We start from the raw sequence: 17539 nt of genomic DNA, 5'->3' as shown, positions 1-17539 counted from the left end.
GAATGGAGGCAGCTTTTGGGATCGGTCGAATGGATGGAGGATCGCTGCCATTGGTGTAAATATTTATTCCAGGCCATGGGTGTTTGGAAAGCTTTCCAGGATTCCTCGGAGTGACGAAGTGGAGATTGAAAAGATGAGAAGGAATGAAATGGAGGAAAAGAATGATTGATGATGAAGACTGGTCAGGTGAAAAATATGACATCTCTTCAAAATAATCTAAGTGTTACATGGTATAAAAATACAGAAACCAACCATGATGTAAAAGGAACAAGAAGTCCGAGAAGAAAAGGGAGATGCACTCAAAAAAAAGTACCATGGTCCTCATGATCTCCATGCCAAAGAACTCATCCTGAACGCCAACCTAACACAGATAAAAGGCTCGAATCAATCGCCGCCTGAAACTCCACGTCCACTGTCACAAACATAGCTTCATTACATGGTCATTCGGAGAGCTCGAGTGTGCCGCCGCGTCACTCGAGTGCTACCTCGCTCGTCGAGAGCCTCGCTGTCTGGGGTCATGCTGCGCATATCAGACAACTCCGGGGTGGGCGTAATACCAAAGCTGACACCACGGCCCTTGCGCGATACAAGTGCCTCTTCTTCAGGATACAGGAATCGATGGACGGTACGATGATCCATTACTCTTTCTTCGTCATCGTTGGGACCCTCCTTGTCCGTCTTCGGCCAGCGGAACCCGTAAAGCATCGAGTGGCGCTCGCAGCGAGGACACTCACGACGAGTCAAATAGGAGTTCTGCTGTACGAACCAGGCATAGCAGGTGTGGCAGTCGACCCAGCGATCATATGAATGCGCTAGTAGTTTGGGGGTTTTGGTGTAATCCCCAGGGACTCGTGTGAGTTTAGATTCCGGCTCAATGGTCAAATAGATTTTCTTCGTTCTGGGTTTTCTCGGTTTTTTCACAGGCTGCAGTGATTCGGATCCGGTATCTAGCCTGGCAGAACTGGAGATGTCGCTAACGCAACTGTCGGCGCGCGATTCGGTTTCTAGACATGCTGTTATAGTGGTGGTGGGTCCGCACACTGGTTCCACTTTTAGTTTGACTTTGGTTTCAGGGCCCGACGTCGTTATGGTCGTTTCGGCCTTTATCGGATTCTCCCCAAGCGCCGCCAGCCTTGTAGAGGCTCTAGTCGACCTTGTCTTGACTCCGGTACCCTCGTCACAAATCGAAGTCGCAGCGGTGGACGTCGATAATCGTTGCGATTCTTCGGGTGTGAGGGAGGTGAGAGATTCCGAATCCGTACCAGACGCTTCGGCATTGTCACCAGTTTGACCGCTCTTACCAGCCTTGCCAGCTTCTGATACCGTCAGAGACAGGTTTGGGGCTGAGGCACGAGGTTCAGACTCTATTGAGATAGCAATACCCTCAGGGAGTGACCACTGAGACCGCAGCTTAGAGCCGCGTGGTGTGAACTTGCCCCGCTTCCGAGGAGTCGAAGATGGAGAAGTGTCCGAGTCAACGTCCAATGGGGCCTTCCGCTTCCTCGGCGTGAGATAATCTTCGACAGCCCCTGGTTCCGGGGTAGAGGCCTTGCTTAGTGGCTCAGAGTCATTCTGTGTCCAGCCGTTGCGAGGAACACGTTCGCAACTAAGACACAAACATTCGCAGTTGTCGATGCCAAAGTAGTCATCTCCATATGAAACGGTGATTTCCTCGCCGATATAGATGTCCCGAGTGGCGACGATCTGCATCCCCTCAGAACCTCGAGTGACCAGGCGCCCATTGGCGCTGCAATCATGGTTGGCGAAGCGAGCGGGACCCAGGAAGAACGAAGGCGTCTTCCTCCGGCTCGACATGACGATACTGAAGTCCTTTCTCTTCAAATCCAAGTCCTGCTCCTCTTCTTTCGTCATCGGCACCAGTGTCCCGCTCAAGTATTTGATTTCCTGGCCCTGTGGAATAAAGCGCCGGGCACAGATGGCGGCCTCGTGTTCGGTGATCGTATAGCGATTGGTGGTCGTAACCTCAAATGGGCTGTCGGGGAGGTACATCTGTATATATTTGCGAAGGTGCTTGCGGAACCAGTCCTTCTCACGATCGTTTGGCAGTTTCGCCAGGTATCTCTTCATTCCAGTCAAATCCAGTATCTTGCGCTCTGCTGCGGCCACATCCTTGGCGACAATGACATCGTGCAAAAGAATCCGAGATACCGTATCCTCGAGTAGACCGCGGACAGGGATATATTTCGTCCGGTTTTTGCGGGTTTTCGTCCAAAAGTAAGCCTATAACAATCATCCAGTCAGAGAAGGACAGTACAATCGCTAGGCGCGGAGGATGCCTACACAGTCAATCAGCGCATCCGTTGCGACATCGTCATAGCTGGCCAGTTTCGCAAATGTCAGACGGTCGCGCCGTTCTACAGACGGACTGGAGCGGGCCTTGAACGCTGGCATGGTGTGGTAATCAATCAGAAAAGTCGCATACAATCCAGCTTAACGCTTTGGTGAGATGGTGTTGCAATTGTTGGTTGAAGAAGGGGTCAATGTGACCAGGGGAACAAAGCGGGAGAGCAACTTGGGGCCAATATATAAGAAAAATGAGCGAGAATATAACACATTTATAACACAAGAAGACGAGATTTCCAAGGGATCAACATAATGAGGGGTCTGAGGGAAAGGCTTTAAGGGGATATAGTGAAACAATCCAGAAGTGAATGGGGGGCTACATCGGTAGACACACGGCTGGCTTGGACAGACAAAGAATGGAGCGGCTGGAGGCCGTTGCCCGCTGGACGAGCGCGCTGCCTTGTTTCGCAGGCTGCAGTCGCCCGGGGTCGGTGGCCGGGAAAACTCCCCTCCGGCAATCTTTCGTGGCGCAGATGTTGATCGGACGGCTGTTGTCGGCGGAGTTACAGGTCCAGCACATGCAGTCAAAATGATTCAATTAAAGGTTCGTGGATTGATTGATATTATTCTAAATTTTATCTTGGCGCGTCTAGCTAACCCTCCATAGACGCTGCTGAATTGCATCGACAACTCCGGCGCCGCCGTGGTCGAATGCGTGAACGTTCTGAAAAAGAAGCGGGCCGCAACAGTCGGTGTGTATAACTTAGCCGCAGTTTTCCTCGACAATATTTAACACTCTTTTGATGGAAATAGGTGACCGGATTGTTATTGTCGTCCAGAAACAGCGAAACTTTGGTCCCGAAGGCACGAGCAGCACCGGCATCGCCAACAAGGTTCGCCGAGGAGATATCCGACACGCCGTCGTCGTTCGAGTGAAGAAGGAAATGCAGAGGCCAGATGGAAGTCTTGTCAAGTTCGATGACAACGCCTGCGTGCTTGTGAACAAGGCTGGAGACCCGATCGGAACCAGAATGAACGGTCAGTTTCCGCTGGATGGGATCACCTACGACGGCAGTGCTAACTCAGGTACAGGAGTCGTGGCTACGGAACTACGGGGGAGACAGTGGTCAAAGATTCTCTCACTGGCACCGATGCATGTATAATATACCATTTGGGCGAATCATTTTATTAGGCGTTCACGTATCTATATGTACCAATAGAACATACTTCTCAAATTCTCCCTAGTGACCCCAAATCGCCTAAACTCCCTGAACATGCGGTCAACGCCAATGGTGGGTATCGAGGTATAGAATAAGTAAACAATAACAACTTATAAAAAAACATTTCCGCAATGACAGCAGACATAGTAGAGTTTCTGGAGAGACAAATTAACACCAAGCATCAAACAATCCAGAAATTCAGTGTGAGCTCACCATTCCGGTTTCCGCGGAACGCTGCTGGGACTGGAAGAAGACTGCTTCGCCATGGGAGCACTTCGGGCAGACCTTGTTGGAACGAGGGAGCTGTAGAACGAAAGCGCAACAAAAAAGCGCACGTCAGCCAGAAAGTTTGAAACCGCATTGAGTCTTCTAAGCACATAGCAAGCAAACGGCTCCAGGCCGGCACTCAAGAAGTCGAGTCGCAGACGTAACAAGAGACAGGTTCGCCGCAGAACAGGCATAATCCGGAGAGACAAACCGTAGGATCATTTCCGACATCCTGGGTCACACCAGCGGTGTCGCCGACTTGGCTGGTGAGCTTGTTTTGGTAAACGCAGTTGGACGTTGCATCTTCGCCAACATGGCAGGTTCGGCATGTGAACATTAGTTTATTGTTGTGGCGGTCTTCCTTTGGGTAGAGCAAGTTGGAGCATTCGCGGCAGAAGCGGAAATGGACTTGTTCGGTGCGCTTGTTATCGCCATCGGCGGACGGAGAAGGACTGGCAGACATTTCTGTGGTATAGAGTCGAAGAGAGCAGGAAGGTGAGAACAGGTAGGTAGCGCGGTATTCGGCGACTAAGCGTTGATAGAGGTCGAGGCGGGCGTGGTGGAATGAAGAGGAAAGAAGTTCGAGATGGACAAAAACTGTCAAGAGGATGAGTCCAACTCCAAGTCCAAGATGAACTCTTGCAGGAACAATAAGCCGACGTGCCGACTGGACTGGCGGCGGGATTCTGGACCGCGTTTGCACTGTTTGCGGGCTTTGTGCTGTTTGTGGCTTCCCCTCTTCACTTTTCCCCACGTCATCTCAGTGATCTATTTGTTGTGACTTGACTAGAACTATACCTGTGGTGAGATTTAAGTCATTTCACACCTTTACACAGCTTTTGAAACTCACAGACAAAATGGTATGTACTAAGTAACCTCTTTCAGCTGTAATCATTGTGATTAGCCTCACATCATAACTTTTGTCATAGGTAAACACTGGTCTTCCAGCAGGATGGGAAGTTCGCCATTCGAACTCCAAGAACCTTCCTTACTACTTCAACGCCGCCACCAGAGAGTCGCGATGGGAGCCCCCAGCAGATACCGATATGGAATCCCTCAAGGTGTACATGGCAACGTACCATAGCGGTGCCACTGCTTACCCAGAAGCAACCAGCCAGGACGGCAAGATCCGTTGCAGTCATCTTCTAGTCAAGCACAGAGACAGCCGACGGCCGAGCAGCTGGAGGGAGGCTGAAATTACTAGGACAAAGGAGGAGGCGCGCGAGATTCTGCGCGGTCATCAGGAGCGCATCCTGCGGGGAGAGGTTAGATTAGGAGATCTTGCAATGTCCGAGTCGGACTGCAGTAGTGCTAGGAAGAGGGGTGACCTGTATGTCTTTTTTTGTTATCTGAAAAATTCCATTCTATTGCCACTTGCTAACTGTATGAAGTGGTTTTTTCGGCCATGGTGAGATGCAAAAGGAGTTTGAGGAGGCAGCGTTCGCCCTGCAACCAGGCCAAGTCAGTGACATTGTTGAGTCTGGATCTGGTCTTCACCTCATTGAGCGGTAAGTGCTGTCAAGTATTTTCTAGGTCAATGCTAATGGTAATGTTATTATAGGCTTCAATAGATGACTTTTGGACACAGACATCTTGTTTATTCTTAGTGGGTTGCCCTGGAGAAGATGAGTCCTTTGCTTGTATATGTCGGCCTGTTCGCCAAATGCACATTTCCAACGCAGAGGCTCCCGGACATTCACTTTGTAGACTCTAGATGGGCATATTTCATTAAAAGAAAACATCATCATGGGCTTAGAAACCTCATTAACACATCCATTACTCAAAAGCGCAAGAGATGCCTTGACAACCACTCTCTGTCAGCGATTTCTCGACTTCTCCAACAACAAGACTTTCCTCCTCCTGATTCCCTTCTTCTTCTTTTCTCCCTGTAGCCTCTACTTGTCAGTCTCGATGTCAATGTTTGTCCCATTCTCCTACCCCTCGCCCGAGAGGCCTCTCCGCTCAGCCTTCAATCCGCGACAGCGCTTCTCTCGACGTCCGACCTTACGCCCCATCAACGAACCCAGCATCCCTCAAAACATCACTCTCCCAACCAAAGCTCTCGACCTCCCGCGCCATATCGAACTCGCATTCACCAATTGCGGCGTCGCAGCAGCCAGAGTCATCATATCGTTGGAAGCTCTCAGCAAGCGCAGACAATCGCGCTTTGAGGCGCTGTGCCCAACAAATGACGCTATCCGTTTGACTCGCCATTGCAAGGCCGTCAATCGCCTCATAGCCTGGCGCGAGGATTACAATATTTTCAGTCCTACCTTTGCGCCAACACCAAAACTCACACGGATGAACCTGGCAGGTGTCCATGTCAATCGAACCGCATACGAGGCCTGGGCCGAGGCGTACCGCAGCGACGTACTCCTCTACATACACGGCCCATTTTCGCAGTACCGCAGGTTGAAACGGGATTTTCTTGAAGAGGTTCAGGCGGCGCGAGCGGTTGTCATGGACGAAGAGGATGCGAGGGTTCTGGAATGGCTCTTCCTCAACGAGATGGACAAGTGGGAGCCTTGCGTAAAGAGACTGCAGCTTCCTTCTTACGATGAGCTGCTCAACGAGGTGTATCGTGCTATTCGGTGCTGGGCTGAGGGGGCAGACGAGTTGCTTGCGGAACTACGAGATACCCAGGGTGTTACTTTGTGAGATTTCAGTCTGATCTTATGTTGGGTTATTCGGTGTATCTCGCGTTGGAGTTATTCTGGATTTCGCTTGGGACATATTGGAATGAGGCTCTTGCAGGTGGATTAGAATGGCGGGCGACTTCCGACTCGCAACGCATACCATGACACTATTCTCTTCGGGACTTTTAGTACATGCAGCACCTGAAGCACCAGCCAGAACCAAGAGCTTGACAACAGAATGCTACATTTGGGGATATAAAGGGAAACTGAACAAGTATGCAATCCGAAATTCCATTCCAACGGGCTAAGACTACCCACGCAAAACATAACCATTAAATAACACGCCGAACGCCAAAAACCACCTAGGTACGGAGTACAAATCGACCCATACTTATCTCTTGGCCTCAGGCCCCTGGGGCTTCAATGCCTGCCATTTCTCCTCCGCCTCCTGCAGCATCTTCTCCAGCGCCTTCTGTTTCTCTTCAAACGACCCATACTTCCAGGCATTCCGCCCATTCCTCATCTTCACAGGCCTAAGCACAACTCTCAGTCAGCAACAACCCAAAACAACCCTCAAATACGCATCAACCGAAGAAAAGAAAAGAAAGCACTCACCGATACCCAACCCTCTTCTCCACATCCGTCACCAACCCCTCCAGCTTATCAATCTCCATATTCATCCTCCTCCACTTCCCCTTCCCAAAGATTCCCCGCTGCACAAGCGCATCGTTCTCCAGAACAATGAGCATACCCAGCTGCTCCGCCAGCGGAAACGTCTCCTTGCTCGCGAGCGTCTTGCGGATATCAGCGTCCTTCCGAACGCGCGCGTGTAGCTTTCCGAGACAAAGTTCGCAGAGGAGAAGACATTCCCGCCATCGCTGGATCTCGCGCGCCTTGCAGTTTACGTGGCTGCGGGCGAGGAATCGCAAGCCGGTGTTGGATATGTCGTGGCGGAGGTTGGTGCAGGCGAACCACCATTCATCGATGATGCAGCCACAGAGGAATTTTGTTTCCCAGATTATGCACATCTAATGGGTTCTCTGAGCTTGAGGCTGAGGTTGGAGGTTATGTAGATTGGTAGGAATACCCTGTAAGGAGAATGGAGATGGCATGGTAGAGGAGGCATTGCTGCGTTCCCATGAAGGTGAGTGTCTATATAGGGTGGTGGGGGATGGTGGTCAAAGAGGCAAAGGGACAATGAGGGTTGAGACAAAGACTTGAGTCAATGAGAAATACACGATCCAGAATAAATTTTCTTTGTAGCGGATGTAGACAAGGTTCGTGAAGTCCATTGTCTGTTGCTTTTTTTATGCTGCAGCGAATGTCTTGGATAGGGTTTTGTGATCACATGATCATGCTCTGTGAACGACAAATGAACCTCACAAGTGACAAGTCTGTGAAACAACAAGATAGGCGTAGAATAGTACTAGTATTAATGGGTCTATCAACAAAAAAGAGAGCAGGAATACAGAACTTCCAAACAGACCTCCTATCTCGGAGCGTACTCGAAACTGTTCAAATCCAAGGGTATATCCAGCCCAAACGCCAGCAACAATCCAAGCATACGCCATCAAGCTCAAACAGCATGTTCATCCCCCAGTAAAAGTCTCTCTCGGAGATTGGCCGGCACTATGTCTTGCAATTGAGCGATGTCCACCACCCCTTGGGCAGTTAATAGCCTCTTCCACCAGCAAGCCTGTATCTCCTCAGGCGCGGACATTAGAAACCGCTCCAAAAACACCCATCCATACTCAACACGATCGATCAACGCCCGGTAAACTTGAGTAACAGTACCCACCCAGGACAAAAGGCTGAGCTTCGGTACCTTATTCTCCCACTCGTTAAACTCTTCTAGGCATCTTTGCCAGTGCATCCGGATCCGGCCCACCCCACCAGCAGAGAGAGTCCCGCTGGCAACGACATTTGTCAACGCTCTTTCGACATTTGCCTTTGCGTTCTGGTAGGCCACCCAAGGACCGTTCAGCATTTCGATCAACGACTCGTTGTACGCTCTTGCCCACTCCTCGTAAGCGTGCTGGTCGATATGTACGTGCATGAGCTTGTTTGGAAGCTTTCGGTTGGGTATAGTGGAATGCTCCTTTCCCTGTGGAAAACGAGGCGTCCAGGCGCGGAGGTGTTGGATTGATTCGCAGTGGTTTATCCAGCGGACCCAGTCTGGGTGATCGATTTCAGTAACAGGCGGGCAGAGACGGTCGTAGCGTTTGTGGTGTAACTCGTAAAGGTCCATGATATCGTCTATTACAACCGTTCCGGTGCTATAGAACTCGTCGAGGGCTGTGCGCAGATCGCCACCCTGGGAAGTAACCAATGTGCGGAGATATTGAGTCTCGTCAATCCGTTTTCTGTTCATTAGATGTAGATGTATAGAGGACATGTTGCTCTGCGGGAGACACGGTATGTGAGAAGTATTCTCAAGGATGGGGTGTATTGGAGATGGCTCTGGGTAGTGCTCATTGGGAACGCTCTCAAGGAAGTCGAGGAGTGGAAGGGCCATGTTTAGATAACAATAAGAACAGAATGGCGACAGAGAAGTTGCGAAGAGCGATGGGGGCAAGAGAGGAGATAAAGAGATCATGACCTAGCAGAAGTCTATAGCGTAATGGAAAAGAATGAACAAGTGAAGATAATGAAGACACCCCAGCATCAGAACGGCCATCCCTAGGCCATCTCTAGAGATACTGGAACTATTGGTCTGTGTGATTGTGTGAGAGTGGAAGTGCAAAGAATGGCAGAGGGACCGCCACACTCATTGGTGAGCTTGCCAGTGAATGAATTGCCTGAACAGGAAGGAGCAGAGCTTACCTAGTTACCTCTACTCACGAGCTCAACAAGTCAGATGCTATAGGTCTACCGTTCAGGAAGGGTATGAGTACAATGGAAGAGGTAGAAACATAGGGTCTGGATCCCACAACAGGATTCCATGAGAAAAGATCAGAATTGTTATGCTTTAGCAAATCTATGGCTGATGAACACTGCTCATCAACGCCCAATCCCATGGCAAAGGGGTACCGGCCAAAAGTACAAACACAAGATCAAACTATCGTATTTAGTCGGGCCAGGCGGGAAGTGATAGCGTCGATGACAGCAGATCTATGAAAGGGTCAGCAAAGCCCAACGAACAATGCGTTGCGAACGTACTCTCGCTCCACCATCTTCATGGCATCGGCAATCTTGGCCCGTTGGAGGCGCTGGGGAACCAGTGGCTGTGCGCTTCCAGGAGAGCCCGGAGTGCTAGGCTCTGTCCCAGTTGGGATTCTAGCAGCAACAGACCTGGCTTCTGTAAGCAGTTCTGATGCAATTTCCTTGACCTGGGCGCTGTTAGCAGGAGATTTTGACAGGCCATGAAACTTTTGACTTACAGATTCCAGCCGCTGGGAGATTTGCTGAGCAGATTCCTCCTTGCGCTCTTTGTCAAACGACTGCGAGAGTGCTTCAACCTCAGCGAACCACGACGACTCTTTTTCACTAAGCGGCCGGCCGCCCGATTTGAGAACCTTGTTGCGGATAGCTTCGTAGCGTTGAACAAGTTCTACCTGTCGGTCCTTGGCGGCCTTCAACCTCTCGTCCAAGGCCGCGGTGCTTCTAGATCCCTCCTTCCTCTGTCCATCCTCGCTGATTTCACTCGAGACGCCCTTGATTCTATCCGCTACATCGGCTACCTGTCCTAACTGGTCACGCAGTTCTCCCTGTAACCTCTCGCAGCGGCGGAAAAGATCCGATGCAGCTCGCTCAAGCGCGTTAGTATGCGCAGACAGAATTCGGTGCGCAGCCGCCACTAGGTCTAAAGTAGCTGGTGACAGGAGCACCTTCTCCTTGAGACTGCTCCGGTAGCGGTGTGGCACGTGTTTGTCGACGAAAAACTCCAGGGGAGAGTCCGAATAGAGAATAGAAGGAACTTGGTAAGGAGGCCGGTGGGGAGGAACTGTAGGAGAATCGGTCGGCTGAGCACCCGCCTCGAGGGAAAATGACGGGAAGAAATTAGGTTTCTCGAGAACTGCAGCATACGGGTCGGAGGCGTGTGCGGTAAGCAGTAAATAACCCAAGTCATAGTCATGGTAAACCAAAGAAGCTGGGAGGTGGGCCGGCTGACTGCTCGAAATACTAGCCTCGTCGACCTTGATAATCGGTTCCAGGACAGACGCATTGCCTTCGCAAAGGATCTGGAGGCGGAAGGTCGAGCCTGAGGTGTCTTCGGACTGCAATTCATCCTCCAGGCGCTGAATCCACGAAGAGAGCGAAACAAAGACTACGCTGTGAGAGGTCGTCACGAAGAAGTTGTAGCGGGAATGAGCATCAGCCGAGAACATGGGCCACGTATTCGATGTTCGACGATCCTCTTCGACAGTGTCGAGAGCTTCCAGCAACAGTAGGTCGGACTGCTCTGATTCAGGTACTCGAAATGCGTTCTTTCTCGCTTTCGGGAGCCATTGTCCCTCTACTCCGCCAGTCTCAAGGCAGAGGTAGACTCTACCACTGAGCGACGACAGACAGATCACGGTTGCTGATAGCTTGTCGCCACCACTATTTAGTGTCAATTCCTCCTCCTCGCCCATCATCAGAGCATCAGTATCAGCCTTGGCCGCAATGACAAGCATGTCGCACAGGTCGAGATCATCAGTGTAATCACCGGTATCAACGCGGAAAGGACCCTGAAGTTTGGGGATTGCGCTGAGACTAGCGGGGCGCGTGAGTATCTCAGACTCGGGTTCTGTTGCGGAACCAGGAATAATCTGTAGCGGTTCTTGGTTATCGAGTTCCGCAAGCCACTCGTACTGCTGTCGACAAGTAGCCAATTGGTCTTCATGATCAAGAGGATCCTCCTCCAAGACGGACATCTTCGGAATAATTGCGGCAGAGAGTGAAGGAACAGCGGCAGACGGTGCCCTCCACTTGGAAGGTAGTAATGGGCAAAGCGCATAAAGATCACCTGGTTTCATAGCGATCCAGAGCGTCATTGCAGCCCAGGCATCCTCTTTCTCGCTTCCAACGCCCGCGAATCGGGCTGACGCAACCTCCATGTCAACATAATCAGAGGAAAAGCCCTTGTTCTTGCCGAACCCTGAAGGTGCAAAGTCCTGGTCTGAGGAAGTCCCATCAACCAGCTTCCTGAGGTCGGCAGCCACCGTAGGACGATCGAACGACCAGTGGTTGTTCCGGTCCAACTCCCAAACGCGCACAACCGCATCTTCAGTTACCGTCACTAAGCACCCTGCGAGATTGCTGTAGACTCCGAGCGGATGCCACAATGCCGATACCACCGGGGATTCCGGAATGACATGTGTCGTGGGGCCAAGTTGGTAAGTTTTGACACGGATTGGTGAGGAGTCCGCGGTAGATAGGTGCGCAGAATCGGGAATCACTGCAATGTAGACGGTGTGGTCTGCGACAATTGCCAGGAAAGCGCCGTTCGGAGAAGGAATGATTTGTCGAATTTGGTCATACACCGAGACTGTCAAGATCTAAACACTATCAGCAGATGTCCTATTCACTAGCAGTCAACCCGTAAGCGTACCCGGTAAGGAGCGCCGCTCTCCGCATCATTATTTTGATTCTTAGACCTAGCGCGCTGCTGCCATTCATCCTTTAATCGCGTAAGGCTCGACCAGCGAATTTGGTTGTCGACAACGGTAAACACTTCATTTCCTCGTCGTGCCAGTGTCCGCGATGGGCCGAGATATGGGGTGTCTTTGGTGTTTTTGGAGCTAGCTGGATCCTTGGGTGCTGGACTCGAAAACAGGGCGGCGCCGGGGAAAGGGCGCGAGAGCCATGGCGGGGTGTAACTGATCACTTTCGGCATTGTCGAAACAAACATCCCATCGGTTCGTCTTGGTCAAGATTCGGATGCCGCGCGCTGAACGTACTGTGTCCAGGTCGTTGAGTATCGCAGCGAATTCTGGGTAGCAGTTGAAGGAGGCCGGCGGACAAAGCAAAAGCAGCGGGTGCCAAGACAAACCCAAACGAAGCTCTCCTGCGCTCATCTCTTCGCCGCTTTCCCGCAACACCGTCAACAACAACGTTCGGTCATTCGTTAGACTAGCCCATTGTTGTCTAGCTCATCATCATGAGTATACCGGAACGCCGTAACACAGTGGAGCGCCTGGACAGGCCCAGCGCCTACTATGTGGGAAAGGTACAGCTTCCCATGCATTCTCGAATAGCTCCTGCGCGAGATTCCAGTCACTAATATCCAATTGGCGGACAGAACAAGAGGCGCAAGTATAGCGGTGATGAGCCGGAAGAACCAAAAGATCCTATGGAAGGTTTGAGGGACGCCACAACTCTCTATGTCGGAAATCTGTATGTTCAAACTTGCAAAATACCCTTTCGCCCAATCAGTCCAATTGCTAATTGTCTTAGCTCATTCTACACTACAGAGGAACAGATCCACGAGCTGTTTTCAAAGTTCGATTTTCTATCAGCACTTTTTCGGATCAACACTGACGCGATCCAGATGCGGAGAGATCAAGCGCCTCGTTATGGGCCTCGACCGGTACAACAAGACACCTTGTGGATTTTGTTTCGTCGAGTACTATACCCACCAAGACGCCCTTGATTGCTTGAAATTTGTCGGAGGTACAAAGCTTGATGAGAGAATCATTAGGACGGATCTTGATCCTGGCTTCGAGGAAGGACGACAATACGGGTATGCTATTAAATCAACTATATTGTGGCCGGCAGGATACTAACTCGCGACATAGACGCGGTAAGTCCGGTGGTCAAGTCCGTGACGAGTACCGAGAAGAGTATGATCCCGGTCGTGGCGGTTACGGACGGGCATACGCGGATGATCAACGACGACGCGAAGAGGAGGAGTACGGAGCCGGTAGGTAATAAATGCGAAAGAGTTGTCTGTCTTGACCGGCGCAGTTACGGCGTTATTATACACTATATTTTGTCCAACACGGTAGCGAACAATGGCGCATTTAATTTATGTCATTACGGCTGATACCCTCTAACTTCGGTGCCTCTAATTATCCAATTAGCGAAGGACCGTCACGGTCCCCTCTATGTCATGACTTCATTGCAATCGCTTCAAAGAATCTTCCACCTGCCTCAGCCACCAGGAGTGGATTCTCTCGTCCCCGGTCAATTCGGGGTGGAAGCTCGTGCCGAAAACATTCCCTTGTCGCACAGCAACAATATCACCAGTCTCCTCGTCCGCCCGGATAGGGTTCCCATTGACAGCTAAACGCGCAGCTCTACCAGGAAGACTGGCCAGTACTTCAACCTCGCTTGACATTGCCTTCCGGGCCTCTTCGCTCTCAGCCTGTCGCGAAGGAGCGACCACGGTCTCGTCTCTCTGAGCTTCACCCTCCTGAACACCATCTTGATGCGGCAAGATCTTCTCAACGACCGGCGCACGAATGAAGACTGCCGGAAATGGCGATTGGGATTTATCGGATGCGCTGAGGAACGGCAAGTCAAGCGGCGCCTGGAAGCTCTCCGTCTGTCGGCCGAAGTGGTTTCGATTTACCCGGACATCCAACCCTCCGATCAATTCCTGGCCACCTTTCTTGGTCCGGTTCGCCGATTCCGCGAGCAAAATGAGCCCGGCGCAAGTTCCCCACGTTGGTTTGCGATGGACCCTGCGGGGAAGAGAAGTATGAGTCAGTCGCCGCACACGCAACCTCAACAAGTCCTCAAGAACAACTTACTTGACATAGTCTCTCAGGGGCTCAAGCAGGTTCGACCGGGCCGCCACCAATGAAATAGCTGTGCTTTCACCTCCGGGCAAGACAAGCGCATCGCATTTCTCTAGTTCCTGCGGGGTCCGGACCTCGAGAAACTCCCAATGCGACGAGGACGATTGCTGTGAAACCAGTGATGCGGCTGCCTTTTTCAGCAGCACAACATGTTCGTGGAAGGCGCCTTGCAGGGCGAGAACACCAACAGTAATCTTCATCATTGTACTCAATTGTAAGCAGAGGATATACTGGGAGGCGTTGGCCACTCTGCTTTATTTTATCGATAAAAAAGACCGTTAGGTAAGCAGCTACCGGAAATCGTTATCGCCACGTGCTGCCCCTCCTGATAAGCCCCGGAAATCGGTCGGCCTGGGGAGCTTCGTCTCTGCTCTCGTGCGAGAATTATTATGCAAGATCTCTGTTATGATCCACGATTGATATGAATTAATGATATTCTGAGGCGCACTTGTACCTTTGTTGCTTTTTACTGTGTCAGCAATTGGCTTATGAGCATCTAGCATCTTCTTAAAATCTTCGGTCTTACATTGACCCCTCCGCATTTCACTCAGCCTCAACACCTTATTTCGACCCATCATACTCACATTCGGCACCAACAACCATCATGGCAAAAGACACTCCAAGCGTAACATCAAGCACAGATACACCACCAGTTTTAACAAGATGGTACATCGACACGCGCCATCTAACCGTCTCAACAACGGCCCTCCCCCTCCTTGAAACCCTTCAAGCCACCGACCAAACGGCCGTCCAGAAATACTACCACATGAAGGATAAGCACATGTCCCTCACCTCCAACCTGCTTAAGTATCTCTTCATCCATCGAACCTGCCGCGTGCCCTGGTCCTCAATCGTCATCTCCCGAACACCAGATCCGCACAAGCGGCCATGTTACATCCCGTCGTCAGACTCAAAAGCCAGCGGAGAGGACACAGTCGTGAACGTTGAATTCAATGTCAGCCACCAAGCCTCAATGGTCGCGATAGCGGGGACAACCATTCCCCCCGGTGTGACTCCCAAACCCGAAGTCGGACTCGACATTACGTGCGTGAACGAGCGGCAGGGACGAAAAGGCGAAGAGCGGAGCTTGGACGCGCTACACAAGTACATCGATATCTTCTCGGAGGTCTTCTCCGCGGCCGAGATGGATGCTATGAGGTCTTTACACGGTGCTCCGTCGTCATCATCTCCGACCGGCGAGCGTCTAGTGGAGTACGGCTATAGACTCTTCTATACATACTGGGCGTTAAAGGAAGCGTATATCAAGATGACGGGCGAGGCGCTCTTGGCGCCGTGGTTGCGGGAGTTGGAGTTTAGCAATGTCATTGCGCCTGCAGCTGTCGCGGAGAGTGGGGAGGTAGCTGATCAGTTCGGAGAGCCGTATACTGGCGTCAAGACGACGTTATATAAGAAAGTTGTCGAGGATGTGAGGATTGAAGTTGCTGCTTTGAATGGCGACTACCTGTTTGCTACGGCTGCGCGAGGAGGTGGTCTTGGGGCTGGGCCTCAGTCTGAACCTGGGAGTGAGAGCCCAGATGCGTGGATGCCGTTCAAGAAGTTGGATATAGAACGTGATATTCGGCCCTGTGCGACTGGCGTATGCAGTTGCTTATCCTGACCCCCATTTCAATGAAGACGACAAGAAGCAGTGCCGTTTACAAATTGATCGCATTTATCTATCACTAGAGTATAAGGCAAAAAGATGGCTGAGTGGATATCATATCATCTATAAGCGGTCGAGGGGTATATGAAAGTCCAATATCGCATTTCTGCTCCTCCTCAGAGGCTCGAAGTCTTAGTCAACCTCATTTCTCACCCATCATCAATTTGAGCGGTCTATGGCTGCATGTGCTTGCCACAGACATCGTGTCTTCTCCCCGGATTGCAAGGGTCCGGTAATGGACCAATGTATCAGCAAACTAATAGTCTATCGTGTTCATCCGCGCGCTATGCGATCGAGATCATATCGGCGTATCATCGTACAAGAAATTTTGAATATTCAAGGTTCAAGAAGCGGGTCATCTCGCCTCGGGCGTTTGCTCGAAACATCGGGCGATGCGGCACTAGCTGCCGGGCATCAGCGTAGAATGGTCAAATCTCAACGGCAGTCGACTGCCCTGTGTGAGACGCAGGGAGATCGGCGGGTTCGGCATGCGAGAGCTCCAGTAGGTTCTTGAGCATCGACTCCCGGGTCGATGTCGTGAGCTTGTCGACGTCCTCCGAAGTGAGGCCCTCGGTACTAATAGGGGGAAGAACTACACTTGTCAGCAAACAACCCTTCTTCTACTGAAGACAAAGACAAAAAACGTACCCTTAACCTTGATGGAACCAGCCTCGAAGCGGGACTTCTTCGGAGCCAGGATGTGCGAGTAGTTCTCAACAACAACCGGAACAATAGGCACGCGCGCCTTGACAGCCAAGTGGAAAGCACCTTTCTTGAAGGGCAAAAGCTCTGGCTTTTCCGAGTAACTCCTCGTACCCTCGGCGAAAATGAACACACTCTGGCGGTGAGTCCGCATTTCCTCCGCGGCGCTATCAAACGCCTTCACGGCGGTTTCCCGGTTGGCGCGATCAATAAACACCGTCCGGGAAAGCGCCATGAACCACCCAAGGAAGGGAACATAGCGGAGGGACTTCTTCGCGGTGACACTGCAGTATGGAGGGAAGATCTCGCCGAGCATAAGGACATCGAGTTCGGACTGGTGGTTTCCGATGATGACGGCGGGTCGCGTAGACAGGTATTCCTTGCCCTCGATGATATCAAAGCGCACGCCGGTAGTGAATCTCATCACCCACTTGAAGCTGCGGGCGGTGGCCCATTGTGAGATGCGGCCGTACCCCACCAGGCGGAGGACGACCGAGGCCACTACACCGTATATCGCGCAGACGAGGAGAGAGCCATATGATGCTAGACAACGCGCCACGAATGAGGCGCGCGGTACTTTTTGGCCGACGAGGAAAAGTGACGCAGTAAAGGCGATGTAGGTGCTTGCACCCGAGGCAATATAGTAGAGCAGCGACATTATACGGGGTCGTTTGAATAGGATATTCACTGAGGGGACAAAACGCCGGAGATTAGTCATTAGGCATCTGATATATGGGGCTTCGATATAGAGGTCATCTTACCAACAAGATGGCGAGGAGCAGATGACGAGATCAGATGGCCGCGGCGGAACTAAATATTTACAAATTCGACCAAGAGCATAGCAGATGGTGACGGGAGGATTGGATTGGTTGAAGGCGAAGATATATGGAAGAATAGTCCGATCCAATGATAAAGGTAAGTAGAAAGTCGGATTTGGTTACCGAGGCGAATCCGTGAATCTTTTGCCTTTGGATTAAAGTATTCAACCTTTTGCAAGCCCCAACGATTATTCGGAGGAGAGAA

At 51.3% G+C, this 17539-nt stretch overlaps 12 protein-coding genes across 12 annotated transcripts; 5 read left to right on the top strand and 7 right to left on the bottom strand.

Moving 5' to 3' along the window:
• Nucleotides 1-149: 149 nt before the first annotated feature.
• BDW74DRAFT_49911 (SET domain-containing protein) lies at nt 150-2687 on the bottom strand. The gene is made up of 2 exons (XM_073732977.1): nt 2302-2687; nt 150-2241 (listed from the first exon to the last, which is right to left on the bottom strand). Exons 1-2 carry the CDS (start codon nt 2410-2412, stop codon nt 433-435), a joined length of 1920 nt encoding a protein of 639 aa, XP_073588977.1. The 5' UTR covers nt 2413-2687; the 3' UTR covers nt 150-432.
• Nucleotides 2688-2873: 186 nt separating this feature from the next.
• BDW74DRAFT_144723 (mitochondrial 54S ribosomal protein uL14m) lies at nt 2874-3491 on the top strand. Its single transcript, XM_073723089.1, has 4 exons — nt 2874-2908; nt 2972-3056; nt 3118-3342; nt 3397-3491. Exons 1-4 carry the CDS (start codon nt 2894-2896, stop codon nt 3465-3467), a joined length of 396 nt encoding a protein of 131 aa, XP_073588976.1. The 5' UTR covers nt 2874-2893; the 3' UTR covers nt 3468-3491.
• Nucleotides 3492-4391, bottom strand: BDW74DRAFT_144720 (DNA-directed RNA polymerase II core subunit RPB9). The gene is made up of 3 exons (XM_073723088.1): nt 4003-4391; nt 3738-3827; nt 3492-3679 (listed from the first exon to the last, which is right to left on the bottom strand). Exons 1-3 carry the CDS (start codon nt 4252-4254, stop codon nt 3635-3637), a joined length of 387 nt encoding a protein of 128 aa, XP_073588975.1. The 5' UTR covers nt 4255-4391; the 3' UTR covers nt 3492-3634.
• Nucleotides 4392-4560: 169 nt separating this feature from the next.
• Nucleotides 4561-5450, top strand: pin1 (peptidylprolyl isomerase ESS1). The gene is made up of 4 exons (XM_073732975.1): nt 4561-4651; nt 4721-5121; nt 5183-5299; nt 5353-5450. The coding sequence occupies exons 1-4, from the start codon at nt 4649-4651 to the stop codon at nt 5360-5362; spliced, it is 531 nt and encodes a 176-aa protein (XP_073588974.1). The 5' UTR covers nt 4561-4648; the 3' UTR covers nt 5363-5450.
• On the top strand, nt 5451-6500 carry BDW74DRAFT_49884 (uncharacterized protein). The gene has a single exon (XM_073732976.1). It carries the CDS (start codon nt 5538-5540, stop codon nt 6447-6449), a length of 912 nt encoding a protein of 303 aa, XP_073588973.1. The 5' UTR covers nt 5451-5537; the 3' UTR covers nt 6450-6500.
• Nucleotides 6501-6979: 479 nt separating this feature from the next.
• BDW74DRAFT_144717 (uncharacterized protein) lies at nt 6980-7480 on the bottom strand. The gene has a single exon (XM_073723087.1). The coding sequence runs from the start codon at nt 7453-7455 to the stop codon at nt 7039-7041; it is 417 nt and encodes a 138-aa protein (XP_073588972.1). The 5' UTR covers nt 7456-7480; the 3' UTR covers nt 6980-7038.
• A 366-nt stretch (nt 7481-7846) lies between these two features.
• On the bottom strand, nt 7847-8712 carry BDW74DRAFT_144716 (uncharacterized protein). Its single transcript, XM_073723086.1, has one exon. The coding sequence runs from the start codon at nt 8673-8675 to the stop codon at nt 8004-8006; it is 672 nt and encodes a 223-aa protein (XP_073588971.1). The 5' UTR covers nt 8676-8712; the 3' UTR covers nt 7847-8003.
• Nucleotides 8713-9251: 539 nt separating this feature from the next.
• Nucleotides 9252-12311, bottom strand: BDW74DRAFT_49879 (uncharacterized protein). Its single transcript, XM_073732974.1, has 4 exons — nt 11961-12311; nt 9808-11907; nt 9587-9756; nt 9252-9538 (listed from the first exon to the last, which is right to left on the bottom strand). Exons 1-4 carry the CDS (start codon nt 12258-12260, stop codon nt 9481-9483), a joined length of 2628 nt encoding a protein of 875 aa, XP_073588970.1. The 5' UTR covers nt 12261-12311; the 3' UTR covers nt 9252-9480.
• A 121-nt stretch (nt 12312-12432) lies between these two features.
• BDW74DRAFT_49839 (nuclear cap-binding protein subunit CBC2) lies at nt 12433-13529 on the top strand. Its single transcript, XM_073732969.1, has 5 exons — nt 12433-12578; nt 12651-12745; nt 12806-12850; nt 12900-13091; nt 13147-13529. The coding sequence occupies exons 1-5, from the start codon at nt 12510-12512 to the stop codon at nt 13277-13279; spliced, it is 534 nt and encodes a 177-aa protein (XP_073588969.1). The 5' UTR covers nt 12433-12509; the 3' UTR covers nt 13280-13529.
• On the bottom strand, nt 13373-14554 carry BDW74DRAFT_49861 (pyridoxal 5'-phosphate synthase subunit PdxT). The gene is made up of 2 exons (XM_073732970.1): nt 14104-14554; nt 13373-14034 (listed from the first exon to the last, which is right to left on the bottom strand). Exons 1-2 carry the CDS (start codon nt 14352-14354, stop codon nt 13467-13469), a joined length of 819 nt encoding a protein of 272 aa, XP_073588968.1. The 5' UTR covers nt 14355-14554; the 3' UTR covers nt 13373-13466.
• Nucleotides 14456-16005, top strand: BDW74DRAFT_49866 (4'-phosphopantetheinyl transferase family protein). Its single transcript, XM_073732972.1, has one exon. It carries the CDS (start codon nt 14756-14758, stop codon nt 15767-15769), a length of 1014 nt encoding a protein of 337 aa, XP_073588967.1. The 5' UTR covers nt 14456-14755; the 3' UTR covers nt 15770-16005.
• BDW74DRAFT_49865 (1-acylglycerol-3-phosphate O-acyltransferase SLC1) lies at nt 16006-17480 on the bottom strand. Its single transcript, XM_073732971.1, has 3 exons — nt 17278-17480; nt 16463-17203; nt 16006-16406 (listed from the first exon to the last, which is right to left on the bottom strand). The coding sequence occupies exons 2-3, from the start codon at nt 17172-17174 to the stop codon at nt 16243-16245; spliced, it is 876 nt and encodes a 291-aa protein (XP_073588966.1). The 5' UTR covers nt 17175-17203; nt 17278-17480; the 3' UTR covers nt 16006-16242.
• Nucleotides 17481-17539: the final 59 nt, after the last annotated feature.

The sequence above is a fragment of the Aspergillus multicolor genome (assembly GCF_047715735.1).
Source record: "Aspergillus multicolor strain CBS 133.54 unplaced genomic scaffold BDW74scaffold_2, whole genome shotgun sequence".
Lineage (NCBI taxonomy): Eukaryota > Fungi > Ascomycota > Eurotiomycetes > Eurotiales > Aspergillaceae > Aspergillus > Aspergillus multicolor.
The sequence above is the reverse complement of the archived record's forward strand: the minus strand, read 5'-3'. Positions and strand labels throughout refer to the sequence as shown.